Source organism: Ranitomeya imitator, chromosome 2, assembly GCF_032444005.1.
Source record: "Ranitomeya imitator isolate aRanImi1 chromosome 2, aRanImi1.pri, whole genome shotgun sequence".
Lineage (NCBI taxonomy): Eukaryota > Metazoa > Chordata > Amphibia > Anura > Dendrobatidae > Ranitomeya > Ranitomeya imitator.
In genome coordinates, this window is record NC_091283.1 from 7,757,029 (window position 1) to 7,772,009 (window position 14,981).

Sequence of the window (14,981 nt, forward strand, 5' to 3'; positions counted from 1 at the left end):
CACCAGATACTGATGATGGAGGAGACGGGCGGTCACCAGATACTGATGATGGAGGAGATGGGCGGCCACCAGATACTGATGATGGAGGAGACGGGCGGTCACCAGATACTGATGATGGAGTTGATGAGCGGTCACCAGAAACTGATGATGGAGGTGATGGGCAGTCACCAGATACTGATGATGGAGGTGACGGGCGGTCACCAGATACTGATGATGGAGGAGACGGGCGGTCACCAGATACTGATGATGGAGGAGACGGGCGGCCACCAGATACTGATGATGGAGGTGACGGGCGGTCACCAGATACTGATGATGGAGGTGACGGGCGGTCACCAGATACTGATGATGGAGGTGACGGGCGGTCACCAGATACTGATGATGGAGATGACGGGCGGTCACCAGATACTGATGATGGAGGTGACGGGCGGTCACCAGATACTGATGATGGAGGTGACAGGCGGTCACCAGATACTGATGATGGAGGTGACGGGCGGTCACCAGATACTGATGATGGAGGTGACGGGCGATCACCAGATACTGATGATGGAGGAGACGGGCGGTCACCAGATACTGATGATGGAGGTGACGGGCAGTCACCAGATACTGATGATGGAGGTGACGGGCGGTCACCAGATACTGATGATGGAGGAGACGGGCGGTCACCAGATACTGATGATGGAGGAGACGGGCGGTCACCAGATACTGATGATGGAGGTGACGGGCAGTCACCAGATACTGATGATGGAGGTGACGGGCGGTCACCAGATACTGATGATGGAGAGGACGGGCGGTCACCAGATACTGATGATGGAGGTGACGGGCGGTCACCAGATACTGATGATGGAGGAGACGGGCGCTCACCAGATACTGATGATGGAGGAGACGGGCGGTCACCAGATACTGATGATGGAGGCGATGGGCAGTCACCAGATACTGATGATGGAGGTGACGGGCGGTCACCAGATACTGATGATGGAGGTGACGGTCGGTCACCAGATACTGATGATAGAGGTGACGGGCGGTCACCAGATACTGATGATGGAGGTGACGGGCGGTCACCAGATACTGATGATGGAGGAGACGGGCGGTCACCAGATACTGATGATGGAGGTGATGAGCGGTCACCAGATACTGATGATGGAGGTGATGAGCGGTCACCAGATACTGATGATGGAGGAGACGGGCGGTCACCAGATACTGATGATGGAGGAGACGGGCGGTCACCAGATACTGATGATGGAGGTGACGGGCGGTCACCAGATACTGATGATGGAGGAGACGGGCGGTCACCAGATACTGATGATGGAGGAGACGGGCGGTCACCAGATACTGATGATGGAGGAGACGGGCGGTCACCAGATACTGATGATGGAGGACACGGGCGGTCACCAGATACTGATGATGGAGGTGACGGGCAGTCACCAGATACTGATGATGGAGGAGACGGGCGGTCACCAGATACTGATGATGGAGGAGACGGGCGGTCACCAGATACTGATGATGGAGGAGACGGGCAGTCACCAGATACTGATGATGGAGGTGACGGGCGGTCACCAGATACTGATGATGGAGGCGACGGGCGGTCACCAGATACTGATGATGGAGGTGACGGGCGGTCACCAGATACTGATGATGGAGGAGACGGGCGGTCACCAGATACTGATGATGGAGGAGACGGGCGGTCACCAGATACTGATGATGGAGGAGACGGGCGGTCACCAGATACTGATGATGGAGGACACGGGCGGTCACCAGATACTGATGATGGAGGTGACGGGCAGTCACCAGATACTGATGATGGAGGTGACGGGCGGTCACCAGATACTGATGATGGAGGACACGGGCGGTCACCAGATACTGATGATGAAGGCGACAGGCGGTCACCAGATACTGATGATGGAGGAGACGGGCGGTCACCAGATACTGATGATGGAGGTGACAGGCGGTCACCAGATACTGATGATGGAGGTGACGGGCGGTCACCAGATACTGATGATGGAGGAGACGGGCGGTCACCAGATACTGATGATGGAGGAGACGGGCGATCACCGGATACTGATGATGGAGGAGACGGGCGGTCACCAGATACTGATGATGGAGGAGACGGGCGGTCACCAGATACTGATGATGGAGGAGACGGGCGATCACCGGATACTGATGATGGAGGAGACGGGCGGTCACCAGATACTGATGATGGAGGAGACGGGCGGTCACCAGATAATGATGATGGAGGAGACGGGCGGTCACTATATACTGATGATGGAGGAGACGGGCGGTCACCAGATACTGATGATGGAGGAGACGGGCGGTCACCAGATACTGATGATGGAGGAGACGGGCGGTCACCAGATAATGATGATGGAGGAGACGGGCGGTCACCAGATACTGATGATGGAGGAGATGAGCGGTCACCAGATACTGATGATGGAGGAGACGGGCGATCACCGGATACTGATGATGGAGGAGACGGGCGGTCACCAGATACTGATGATGGAGGAGACGGGCGGTCACCAGATACTGATGATGAAGGTGATGGGCAGTCACCAGATACTGATGATGGAGGAGACGGGCGGTCACCAGATACTGATGATGGAGGGGACGGGCGGTCACCAGATACTGATGATGGAGGAGACGGGCGATCACCGGATACTGATGATGGAGGAGACGGGCGGTCACCAGATACTGATGATGAAGGTGATGGGCAGTCACCAGATACTGATGATGGAGGAGACGGGCGGTCACCAGATACTGATGATGGAGGGGACGGGCGGTCACCAGATACTGATGATGGAGGAGATGGGCGGTCACCAGATACTGATGATGGAGGAGACGGGCGGTCACCAGATACTGATGATGGAGGAGACGGGCGGTCACCAGATACTGATGATGGAGGTGACGGGCGGTCACCAGATACTGATGATGGAGGTGACGGGCGGTCACCAGATACTGATGATGGAGGAGACGGGCGGTCACCAGATACTGATGATGGAGGAGATGGGCGGTCACCAGATACTGATGATGGAGGAGACGGGCGGTCACCAGATACTGATGAAGGAGGAGACGGGCAGTCACCAGATACTGATGATGGAGGAGACGGGCGGTCACCAGATACTGATGATGGAGGAGACGGGCGGTCACCAGATACTGATGATGGAGGAGACGGGCGGACACCAGATACTGATGATGGAGGTGACGGGCGGTCACCAGATACTGATGATGGAGGAGATGAGCGGTCACCAGATACTGATGATGGAGGAGACGGGCGGTCACCAGATACTGATGATGGAGGAGACGGGCGGTCACCAGATACTGATGATGGAGGTGATGGGCGGTCACCAGATACTGATGATGGAGGTGATGAGCGGTCACCAGATACTGATGATGAAGGCGACAGGCGGTCACCAGATACTGATGATGGAGGAGACGGGCGGTCACCAGATACTGATGATGGAGGAGATGGGCGGCCACCAGATACTGATGATGGAGGAGATGGGCGATCACCAGATACTGATGATGGAGGTGATGAGCGGTCACCAGATACTGATGATGGAGGAGACGGGCGGTCACCAGATACTGATGATGGAGGAGACGGGCGGTCACCAGATACTGATGATGGAGGAGACGGGCGGTCACCAGATACTGATGATAGAGGTGACGGGCGGTCACCAGATACTGATGATGGAGGAGACGGGCAGTCACCAGATACTGATGATGGAGGAGACGGGCGATCACCAGATACTGATGATGGAGGAGACGGGCGGTCACCAGATACTGATGATGGAGGTGACGGGCGGTCACCAGATACTGATGATGGAGGAGACGGGCGATCACCAGATACTGATGATGGAGGAGACGGGCGGTCACCAGATACTGATGATGGAGGAGATGAGCGGTCACCAGATACTGATGATGGAGGAGACGGGCGATCACCGGATACTGATGATGGAGGAGACGGGCGGTCACCAGATACTGATGATGGAGGAGACAGGCGGTCACCAGATACTGATGATGGAGGAGACGGGCGGTCACCAGATACTGATGATGGAGGAGATGGGCGGCCACCAGATACTGATGATGGAGGAGACGGGCGGTCACCAGATACTGATGATGGAGTTGATGAGCGGTCACCAGAAACTGATGATGGAGGTGATGGGCAGTCACCAGATACTGATGATGGAGGCGACGGGCGGTCACCAGATACTGATGATGGAGGAGACGGGCGGTCACCAGATACTGATGATGGAGGAGACGGGCGGTCACCAGATACTGATGATGGAGTTGATGAGCGGTCACCAGAAACTGATGATGGAGGTGATGGGCAGTCACCAGATACTGATGATGGAGGCGACGGGCAGTCACCAGATACTGATGATGGAGGAGATGGGCGGTCACCAGATACTGATGATGGAGGAGACGGGCGGTCACCAGATACTGATGATGGAGGTGATGAGCGGTCACCAGATACTGATGATGGTGGAGATGGGCGATCACCAGATACTGATGATGGAGGCGATGGGTAGTCACCAGATACTGATGATGGAGGTGATGAGCGGTCACCAGATACTGATGATGGAGGAGATGAGCGGTCACCAGATACTGATGATGGAGGAGACGGGCGGTCACCAGATACTGATGATGGAGGAGACGGGCGATCACCAGATACTGATGATGGAGGAGACGGGCGGTCACCAGATACTGATGATGGAGGAGACGGGCGGTCACCAGATACTGATGATGGAGGAGACAGGCGGTCACCAGATACTGATGATGGAGGAGATGGGCGGCCACCAGATACTGATGATGGAGGAGATGAGCGGTCACCAGATACTGATGATGGAGGTGATGGGCAGTCACCAGATACTGATGATGGAGGCGACGGGCGGTCACCAGATACTGATGATGGAGGAGACGGGCGGTCACCAGATACTGATGATGGAGGAGACGGGCGGTCACCAGATACTGATGATGGAGTTGATGAGCGGTCACCAGAAACTGATGATGGAGGTGATGGGCAGTCACCAGATACTGATGATGGAGGCGACGGGCAGTCACCAGATACTGATGATGGAGGAGATGGGCGGTCACCAGATACTGATGATGGAGGAGACGGGCGGTCACCAGATACTGATGATGGAGGTGATGAGCGGTCACCAGATACTGATGATGGTGGAGACGGGCGATCACCAGATACTGATGATGGAGGCGATGGGTAGTCACCAGATACTGATGATGGAGGTGATGAGCGGTCACCAGATACTGATGATGGAGGAGATGAGCGGTCACCAGATACTGATGATGGAGGAGACGGGCGGTCACCAGATACTGATGATGGAGGAGACGGGCGATCACCAGATACTGATGATGGAGGAGACGGGCGGTCACCAGATACTGATGATGGAGGAGACGGGCGGTCACCAGATACTGATGATGGAGGAGACAGGCGGTCACCAGATACTGATGATGGAGGAGATGGGCGGCCACCAGATACTGATGATGGAGGAGATGAGCGGTCACCAGATACTGATGATGGAGGTGATGGGCAGTCACCAGATACTGATGATGGAGGAGACGGGCGGTCACCAGATACTGATGATGGAGGCGACAGGCGGTCACCAGATACTGATGATAGAGGAGATGGGCGGTCATCAGATACTGATGATGGAGGAGATGAGCGGTCACCAGATACTGATGATGGAGGAGATGGGCGGTCACCAGATACTGATGATGGAGGAGACGGGCGGTCACCAGATACTGATGATGGAGGAGACGGGCGGTCACCAGATACTGATGATGGAGGAGACAGGCGGTCACCAGATACTGATGAAGGAGGAGACGGGCGGTCACTATATACTGATGATGGAGGTGATGAGCGGTCACCAGATACTGATGATGGAGGTGAGGAGCGGTCACCAGATACTGATGATGGAGGAGACGGGCGGTCACCAGATACTGATGATGGAGGAGACGGGCGTTCACCAGATACTGATGATGGAGGAGACGGGCGATCACCAGATACTGATGATGGAGGAGACGGGCGGTCACCAGACACTGATGATGGAGGAGACGAGCGGTCACCAGATACTGATGATGGAGGGGACGGGCGGTCACCAGATACTGATGATGGAGGAGACGGGCGGTCACCAGACACTGATGATGGAGGAGACGAGCGGTCACCAGATACTGATGATGGAGGAGACGGGTGGTCACCAGATACTGATGATGGAGGGGACGGGCGGTCACCAGATACTGATGATGGAGGGGACGGGCGGCCACCAGATACTGATGATGGAGGGGACGGGCGGCCACCAGATACTGATGATGGAGGGGACGGGCGGCCACCAGATACTGATGATGGAGGAGATGAGCGGTCACCAGATACTGATGATGGAGGTGAGGAGCGGTCACCAGATACTGATGATGGAGGAGACGGGCGGTCACCAGATACTGATGATGGAGGAGACGGGCGGTCACCAGATACTGATGATGGAGGGGACGGGCGGTCACCAGATACTGATGATGGAGGAGACGGGCGATCACCAGATACTGATGATGGAGGAGACGAGCGGTCACCAGATACTGATGATGGAGGGGACGGGCGGTCACCAGATACTGATGATGGAGGAGACGGGCGGTCACCAGATACTGATGATGGAGGAGACGGGCGGTCACCAGATACTGATGATGGAGGAGACGGGCGGTCACCAGATACTGATGATGGAGGCGACGGGCGGTCACCAGATACTGATGATGGAGTTGACAGGCGGTCACCAGATACTGATGATGGAGGAGACAGGCGGTCACCAGATACTGATGATGGAGGGGACGGGCGGTCACCAGATACTGATGATGGAGGAGACGGGCGGTCACCAGATACTGATGATGGAGGAGACGGGCGGTCACCAGATACTGATGATGGAGGAGACGGGCGGTCACCAGATACTGATGATGGAGGTGACGGGCGGTCACCAGATACTGATGATGGAGGAGACGGGCGGTCACTATATACTGATGATGGAGGAGACGGGCGGTCACCAGATACTGATGATGGAGGTGACAGGCGGTCACCAGATACTGATGATGGAGGGGACGGACGGTCACCAGATACTGATGATGGAGTTGACAGGCGGTCACCAGATACTGATGATGGAGGGGACGGGCGGTCACCAGATACTGATGATGGAGGAGATGGGCGGTCACCAGATACTGATGATGGAGGAGACGGGCGGTCACCAGATACTGATGATGGAGGAGACGGGCGGTCACCAGATACTGATGATGGAGGTGACAGGCGGTCACCAGATACTGATGATGGAGGCGACGGGCAGTTACCAGATACTGATGATGGAGTTGACAGGCGGTCACCAGATACTGATGATGGAGGAGACGGGCGGTCACCAGATACTGATGATGGAGGAGACGAGCGATCACCAGATACTGATGATGGAGGGGACGGGCGGTCACCAGATACTGATGATGGAGGAGACAGGCGGTCACCAGATACTGATGATGGAGGAGACGAGCGGTCACCAGATACTGATGATGGAGGCGACGGGCGGTCACCAGATACTGATGATGGAGGAGACGGGCGGTCACCAGATATTGATGATGGAGGTGACGGGCGGTCACCAGATACTGATGATGGAGGTGACGGGCGGTCACCAGATACTGATGATGGAGGAGATGAGCGGTCACCAGATACTGATGATGGAGGTGACGGGCGGTCACCAGATACTGATGATGGAGGAGACAGGCGGTCACCAGATACTGATGATGGAGGAGACGAGCGGTCACCAGATACTGATGATGGAGGCGACGGGCGGTCACCAGATACTGATGATGGAGGAGACGGGCGGTCACCAGATACTGATGATGGAGGAGACGGGCGGTCACCAGATACTGATGATGGAGGAGATGAGCGGTCACCAGATACTGATGATGGAGGTGACGGGCGGTCACCAGATACTGATGATGGAGGAGACAGGCGGTCACCAGATACTGATGATGGAGGAGACGAGCGGTCACCAGATACTGATGATGGAGGCGACGGGCGGTCACCAGATACTGATGATGGAGGAGACGGGCGGTCACCAGATATTGATGATGGAGGTGACGGGCGGTCACCAGATACTGATGATGGAGGTGACGGGCGGTCACCAGATATTGATGATGGAGGAGACGGGCGGTCACCAGATACTGATGATAGAGGTGACGAGCGGTCACCAGATACTGATGATGGAGGTGACGGGCGATCACCAGATATTGATGATGGAGGCGACGGGCGGTCACCAGATACTGATGATGGAGGTGACGGGTGGTCACCAGATACTGATGATGGAGGAGACGGGCGGTCACCAGATACTGATGATGGAGGAGACGGGCGGTCACCAGATACTGATGATGGAGGAGACGGGTGATCACCAGATATTGATGATGGAGGCGACGGGTGGTTACTAGATACTGATGATCCTCCCGCCTGTCACCTCCATCGTTAGTATCTGGTGAGCGCCCGTCATCTCCATCACTTCTCGTCACGTGCACACAGGTTATGGAGGATCTCGGCAGGAGGTTGTGACAATCACAGATAGATAATAGATGACAAACCCCATAGAGGCCGTGATCCCGGATGCAGCAGAGTTCAGGCTGTCATCGCTCTGGCTGCTTTGTGGAAACTTCTTTAGATCAGATAATGTCGGTTTCACCTGAAACAAACTGATGACAAACTCCCCTCTGCTACATCCTCCTCCCGTGTTGGGCAGGTTACATAGTAACATAGTAACATAGTAACATAGTTAGTAAGGCCGAAAAAAGACATTTGTCCATCCAGTTCAGCCTATATTCCATCATAATAAATACCCAGATCTACGTCCTTCTACAGAACCTAATAATTGTATGATACAATATTGTTCTGCTCCAGGAAGACATCCAGGCCTCTCTTGAACCCCTCGACTGAGTTCGCCATCACCACCTCCTGCGTGCAAGAAGGTTTGCGTGCAAGAAGCCATAACGCCTCCGCACATGGACCCCAGGCCTGGAATTAGTGGGGGGACGAGACTCTTTGAAGATCATTTGGCTTTTGCTTTGAAGCAGAGTCTTTTGTTGCAGAGTAAATCCTCCTGACAATGGCGGCTCCTGCGCCGGGCGCTGTTTGCTCTCACATTCCTGCCTGGCGCTGACAATGGCGCTGTGTCTGCAGAGCAGGTGTGCTGTCTGCGCACGTCCTCCGCTCACAATGCACCTGCGGGATCCGCAGCCATTACACCCAGCACAGGGAATGTGGCCTCACCTGTCTGCCTGCACCGCACTCTCACTGTCTGCATGTCACCAGAGCTTTCTGGGAGTTGTAGTTCCACAATTACAGGTAATGGTAGGTGGTGTGCTCTCCTGGTATATGAAGGGTTACATTGTATCTTGTGCTACAAAGTGACAAGATACAGAGATACAAAGTAAGAAACCAGCAGTCACAGACAGAAGAAATAGAAGATCCTTAAAGGGGCAGTCACGACTCCTCAGCTATCCTAGAGGATCGGAGATGAGATTAGTGGGGGTCCGAGCACTGATATGGCTAAATATAAGAACCTAAAAGAGATATTCCGGCCAACAGACTCAGCAGATATTCTATAGGAAAGGTGACAAAACATAGATTATTGTGCGTCTGATCAGTGAGACCCCCAACAATTGCCAGAGTGGGGGTCTTCATTTGAATGGGGCCGCAGTGCTCACGCTCCACCGCCGCTCTATCCATCCTCCGTGGGACTACAGAGCTCAGCACTGAACTGGCAATGAAAGGACTGGTGCTCAGCGTGCCACTGCCGTTCAAGCAGTCGGACCCCTAAAATCTAAATGTTATCACCTATCACATGGATTTGCCATGAACGTACGAGCTGGGAATATCCCTTTAATTACCGGCTGATGGTTTGTTCCTTTGTATTATAAGGTATCTTTTAATTAATTTGAAGCTGCTCCTCCCTAATTTCTTAGCCCCCATAATTGGCCAACTGGGGGAGTCCTAAGAAAATCCCAGCAGATCCCACCGGAGGTGAATATACGAGGGCAGGATCAGGAGCCTGGAGGGGCCCGAAGAGTCAGGTGGGGCCCTGCTATCAACCTTTCATCACTGGGATCACATGATTATTGTCACCACAGTGATTGGCTGAGGGTCACGTGACGGTAATGAAGTAGCCAATCACATTGTTACATTGTTGCGGGGTGCACTTACTTAGTATTTGCAGCCTCCATGATTGTGGTGGGACGAGGCCTCCAATGCTACTGACAACAATGGTCAAATGTTCACGCTCCGGGGATTGCAGGATAACTTGGGGTTAATTTATTAAAAAATCATAAAGTCTATGATAAATCCCGAGAAGCAGTTTGTACCCGGACACCTCGGAATCTCCGCTCCATTACTGGTTTATGAGCTTAGAAAAAAATCCCTAATGGAGCAACAACAATACGTCAGCACCGAGGAAAGGCTCCGCGAGGCGAGCGGCGGCGGAGGATCGATCTTCAGAAGCAATGAAAGGAGAAGACCTACCTTTTAATCAGATGAGCCCGGCTGTTCACATAGTTTGTATCGAATGAATAGTTCTCCGTCTGAAAGAGAAGAAAAGAGGAAAAGTTAGATCCTGACATAGCAAGGGGGCGAGGAAAATAAAAGAGAGAAGAGGAAAAAAGAAGAGAGAGAAGACAGCGAGAAAGAGAGAAGAGAGAGAAGAGGAAAAATAGAAGAGAGGAGAGAAGATAGCGAGAGAAGAGGAAAAATAAAAGAGAAGAGAAGAGGAAAAATAGAAGGGGAGAGAAGACAACGAGAAAGAGAGAAGAGAGAGAAGAGGAAAAATAGATGAGAGGAGAGAAGATAGCGAGAGAAGAGGAAAAATAAAAGAGAAGAGAAGAGGAAAAATGGAAGGGGAGAGAAGACAACGAGAAAGAGAGAAGAGGAAAAATAGAAGAGAGGAGAGAAGATAGCGAGAGAAGAGTAAAAATAAAAGAGAAGAGGAAAAATAGAAGGGGAGAGAAGACAACGAGAAAGAGAGAAGAGGAAACGGAAGAGAGAAGAGGATAAATAGGAGAGAAGACAGCGAGAAAGAGAGAAGAGGAAACGAAAGAGAGAAGAGAGAGAAGAGGAAAAATAGAAGAGAGAAGAGGAAAAATAAAAGAGAGAAGACAGCAAGAAACAGAGGAGAGAAGAGGAAAAATAGAGAGAGGAGAGAAGAGGAAAAATAAGAGAGAGGAGAGAAGAGGAAAAATAGAGAGAGGAGGGAAGAGGAAAAATAAGAGAGAAGACAGCAAGAAAGAGGAGAGAAGAGGAAAAATAGAAGAGAGAGAGGACAGCGAGAAAGAGACAAGGAAACGAAAGAGAGAAGAGAGAGAAGAGGAAAAATAGGAGAGGAGAGAAGAGGAAAAATAGAAGAGAGAGGAGAGAAGAGGAAAAATAAAAGAGAAGACGGCAAGAAAGAGAGAAGAGGAAACGGAAGAGAGAAGAGGATAAATAGAAGAGAGAGGAGAGCAGAGGAAAAATAGAAGAGAGAGAGGACAGCGAGAAAGAGAGAAGAGGAAACGAAAGAGAGAAGAGGAAACGAAAGAGAGAAGAGGAAAAATAGGAGAGGAGAGAAGAGGAAAAATAGAAGAGGAAAAATAGGAGAGAAGAGGAAAAATAGAAGAGAGAAGACAGCAAGAAAGAGAAGAGGAAAAATAGAAGAGAGAAGACAGCAAGAAAGAGAGAAGAGGAAACGGAAGAGAGAAGAGAGAGAAGAGAAAAAATAGGAGAGGAGAGAAGAGGAAAAATAGAAGAGGAAAAATAGAAGAGAAGAGGAAAAATAGAAGAGAGAAGACAGCAAGAAAGAGAAGAGGAAAAATAGAAGAGAGAGAGGACAGCGAGAAAGAGACAAGGAAACGAAAGAGAGAAGAGAGAGAAGAGGAAAAATAGGAGAGGAGAGAAGAGGAAAAATAGAAGAGGAAAAATAGAAGAGAGAGGAGAGAAGAGGAAAAATAAAAGAGAAGACGGCAAGAAAGAGAGAAGAGGAAACGGAAGAGAGAAGAGGATAAATAGAAGAGAGAGGAGAGAAGAGGAAAAATAGAAGAGAGAGAAGACAGCGAGAAAGAGAGAAGAGGAAACGAAAGAGAGAAGAGGAAACGAAAGAGAGAAGAGAGAGAAGAGGAAAAATAGGAGAGGAGAGAAGAGGAAAAATAGAAGAGGAAAAATAGAAGAGAAGAGGAAAAATAGAAGAGAGAAGACAGCAAGAAAGAGAAGAGGAAAAATAGAAGAGAGAGAGGACAGCGAGAAAGAGGCAAGGAAACGAAAGAGAGAAGAGAGAGAAGAGGAAAAATAGAAGAGGAAAAATAGAAGAGAGAGGAGAGAAGAGGAAAAATAAAAGAGAAGACGGCAAGAAAGAGAGAAGAGGAAACGGAAGAGAGAAGAGGATAAATAGAAGAGAGAGAAGACAGCGAGAAAGAGAGAAGAGGAAACGAAAGAGAGAAGAGAGAGAAGAGGAAAAATAGGAGAGAAGAGGAAAAATAGAAGAGGAAAAATAGAAGAGAAGAGGAAAAATAGAAGAGAGAAGACAGCAAGAAAGAGAAGAGAAAAAATAGAAGAGAGAAGACAGCAAGAAAGAGAGAAGAGGAAATGGAAGAGAGAAGAGAAAAAATAGGAGAGGAGAGAAGAGGAAAAATAGAAGAGGAGAGAAGACAGCAAGAAAGAGAGAAGAGGAAAAATAAAAGAGAAGATAGAGAAGAGGATAAATAGAAGAGAGAGGAGAGAAGAGGAAATATAAAAGAGAGAAGACAGCAAGAAAGAGAGACGATAATAGGAAAAATAGAAGCGTGAGGAGGGAAGACAGCAAAAAAAAGAGAGAAGAGGAAACGGAAGAGAGAGGAGAGAAGAGGATAAATAGAAGAGAGAGGAGAGAGGACAGCAAGAAAGACAGGAAAGGATAAAGAAGTTAACAATAAAGAGACAAGAGAGAAAGAAAAGAGGATAGAGGACAACAAGAGACAGGAGAGAGAAGACAGCAATAAAGAAAGAAGAGGATAGAGAGAAAACAGAGAAAAGGAGAAAGAGATAAGACAGAAGAAATAGAGAGAAGATGGCAATACAAAAAAACAAGGAAGAGAGAAGAAAGAGAAGAGAGAACATAAATAGAGAGAATAGAGCAAAAAATAGAGAGAAATAAAAGAGCGAGAAGAGGAGAAATAGAGAGAAAATACAGAAAGAAAGAAGAGGAGGAAGAGGAAGATCCTGATAGAGCAAAATGAATGATTAGAGATAGAAAGAGTAGAAATAGAGAGTGAGAAATAAATAGAGAGAAAAGAGAGAAAGAAAAGATGAGAGGAAGCGTCAGATCCTGACATAGCAAGAGAGAAGAGAAGGACAAATAGAGCAAAAGGCAGGGAGAGAAAGAAAAGACAAGAAGACATGTTATATCTGAAAAGAACAAGAAGAAAATAAATACAAAGAAAAGATAGAGAAAAAAGAGAGCAAGAAAGAGAAAGATGAGAAAGAAAGTGGAGGGGGAGGAAAAGAAAAGTGAGAAGAATGGAAAGAGAAAGAAAAGGCAAAAAAACACAGAAGTAAGGAAACGGAATGAAATAATACAAAGAGACAGAAAGAGAAAGAAAGGATGTAACAAGATAAATACAAGATACAAGACACAAGAAAAGGCGAAAAGTGAAAAAAGGAAAGTTAATCAGTTCATTATATACAGTAATTAAAAAAGTACAAAAACTTGTAAAATCTTTTCATTGTATACTTTTAATGTATTTTATTTTTTTTGTTCAGTTTCTATTTAATTCTTGTATTTTGTGATTTTCTGGTTATTTTTGATTCAGTCGACGCTTTCCTGTTAGTAGCCGACTCCTGACAGACGTGAAGTGCGAATATGACGCTGACAATCACCGGTGGGCTGGCGGAAATCCCACGTGTGACCCGCATTAACCCTGTCAGCGGCCATTCTGAGCAATCAGTAAGTTGTGTCAGTGGGTTGAGGGGCGAGCTGCGGCACGCTTACTGCCAGTCATGGCTGCTAAGAAAAGCCGCCGCTCCGCCAGCACAGGCGCTCAGTGCACCGCGCTCCGTCACTCCGCACCTGTGCATGGGGCCGATTACTGACATGGGTCATTCCAGGAGCCCCGGGGCCTTCAGGGACGGCTGCCGCATTGCTTACCGGTGCCAGTCACCAGTGCAGCATTACTTACCGGCTAATAAATCATTTCTGTTGGGCTTTTTTAAGATTCCAGCATAATTTCATAAATTGTCCCTCTCTGGACCAATCTTGTTCATCCTGCTCCCTCTGGTACATGAATAGAATGTGTCCAGCCACTGGGATTTCTCCTAATTACCACATCAGAGCGTCAATCTTCCTAAACCCTGAGACCCCCAGCCCCCAGATCTGCTCCATTCATTAGAAGCGATTTACACAATATCCCGATGCCAGAAATCCATAAAGACACAATGTTTCCATAAAGTGCTAAACATCGTTTTATGTTATTTAACAAAGGCTACATTCCTTTATTTATCTTTTTAAAGTGGACCCGACTCCCTCCATTTCTAAGGCTTCTCTGATACATCAATTCTTGTGAGAACCCAAACCCTTCCTTTGACAACTCCCAATGTCTTCACCCAAAAGGTAAAATACTCCTATCATCATTTCCTGCAGTTTTACTAGTAATGTAGACCCCAGAATTAATGACTTCCAGACCCGCTCCAAACTATAGCTCCGCCTACTGGACTACTAAGCCTCATGAAGGCAGCCTCCACAAGGCCTCATGTTATTGATCCCTTTTATTGGAGAGGTGAATCTTTAATCAGGTTCTCAGGGAAGGAAAATCAATATCTAATGGTCGACGGTCTCCGCCGATGAAATTAGCAGCAGATGAGCGCCATCAATTAGGCATTAACCCTTCAGCATCCAACCGTGTTGAGCAACCATCGTAACTTCTGTCAGCCTCAATGCACAATGCAAACGACCTGTCCGTCCGTCAGCACAGGG

The 14,981-nt window shown here is 50.3% G+C and overlaps 1 protein-coding gene and 1 pseudogene across 4 annotated transcripts in view; one reads left to right on the forward strand and one right to left on the reverse strand.

Annotated features, from left to right (window-relative positions):
• Positions 1–14,981, reverse strand: part of PCDH19 (protocadherin 19) — a 222,343-nt gene that overhangs the window by 93,892 nt on the left and 113,470 nt on the right. For all 4 annotated transcript variants that reach the window (XM_069746087.1, XM_069746086.1, XM_069746085.1 and 1 more), the window contains exon 3: positions 10,532–10,590. In XM_069746087.1, the coding sequence (XP_069602188.1) occupies positions 10,532–10,590 (59 nt within the window). The remainder of the gene's footprint in view (positions 1–10,531; positions 10,591–14,981) is intronic.
• LOC138666897 (uncharacterized) lies at positions 10,638–11,597 on the forward strand (annotated as a pseudogene).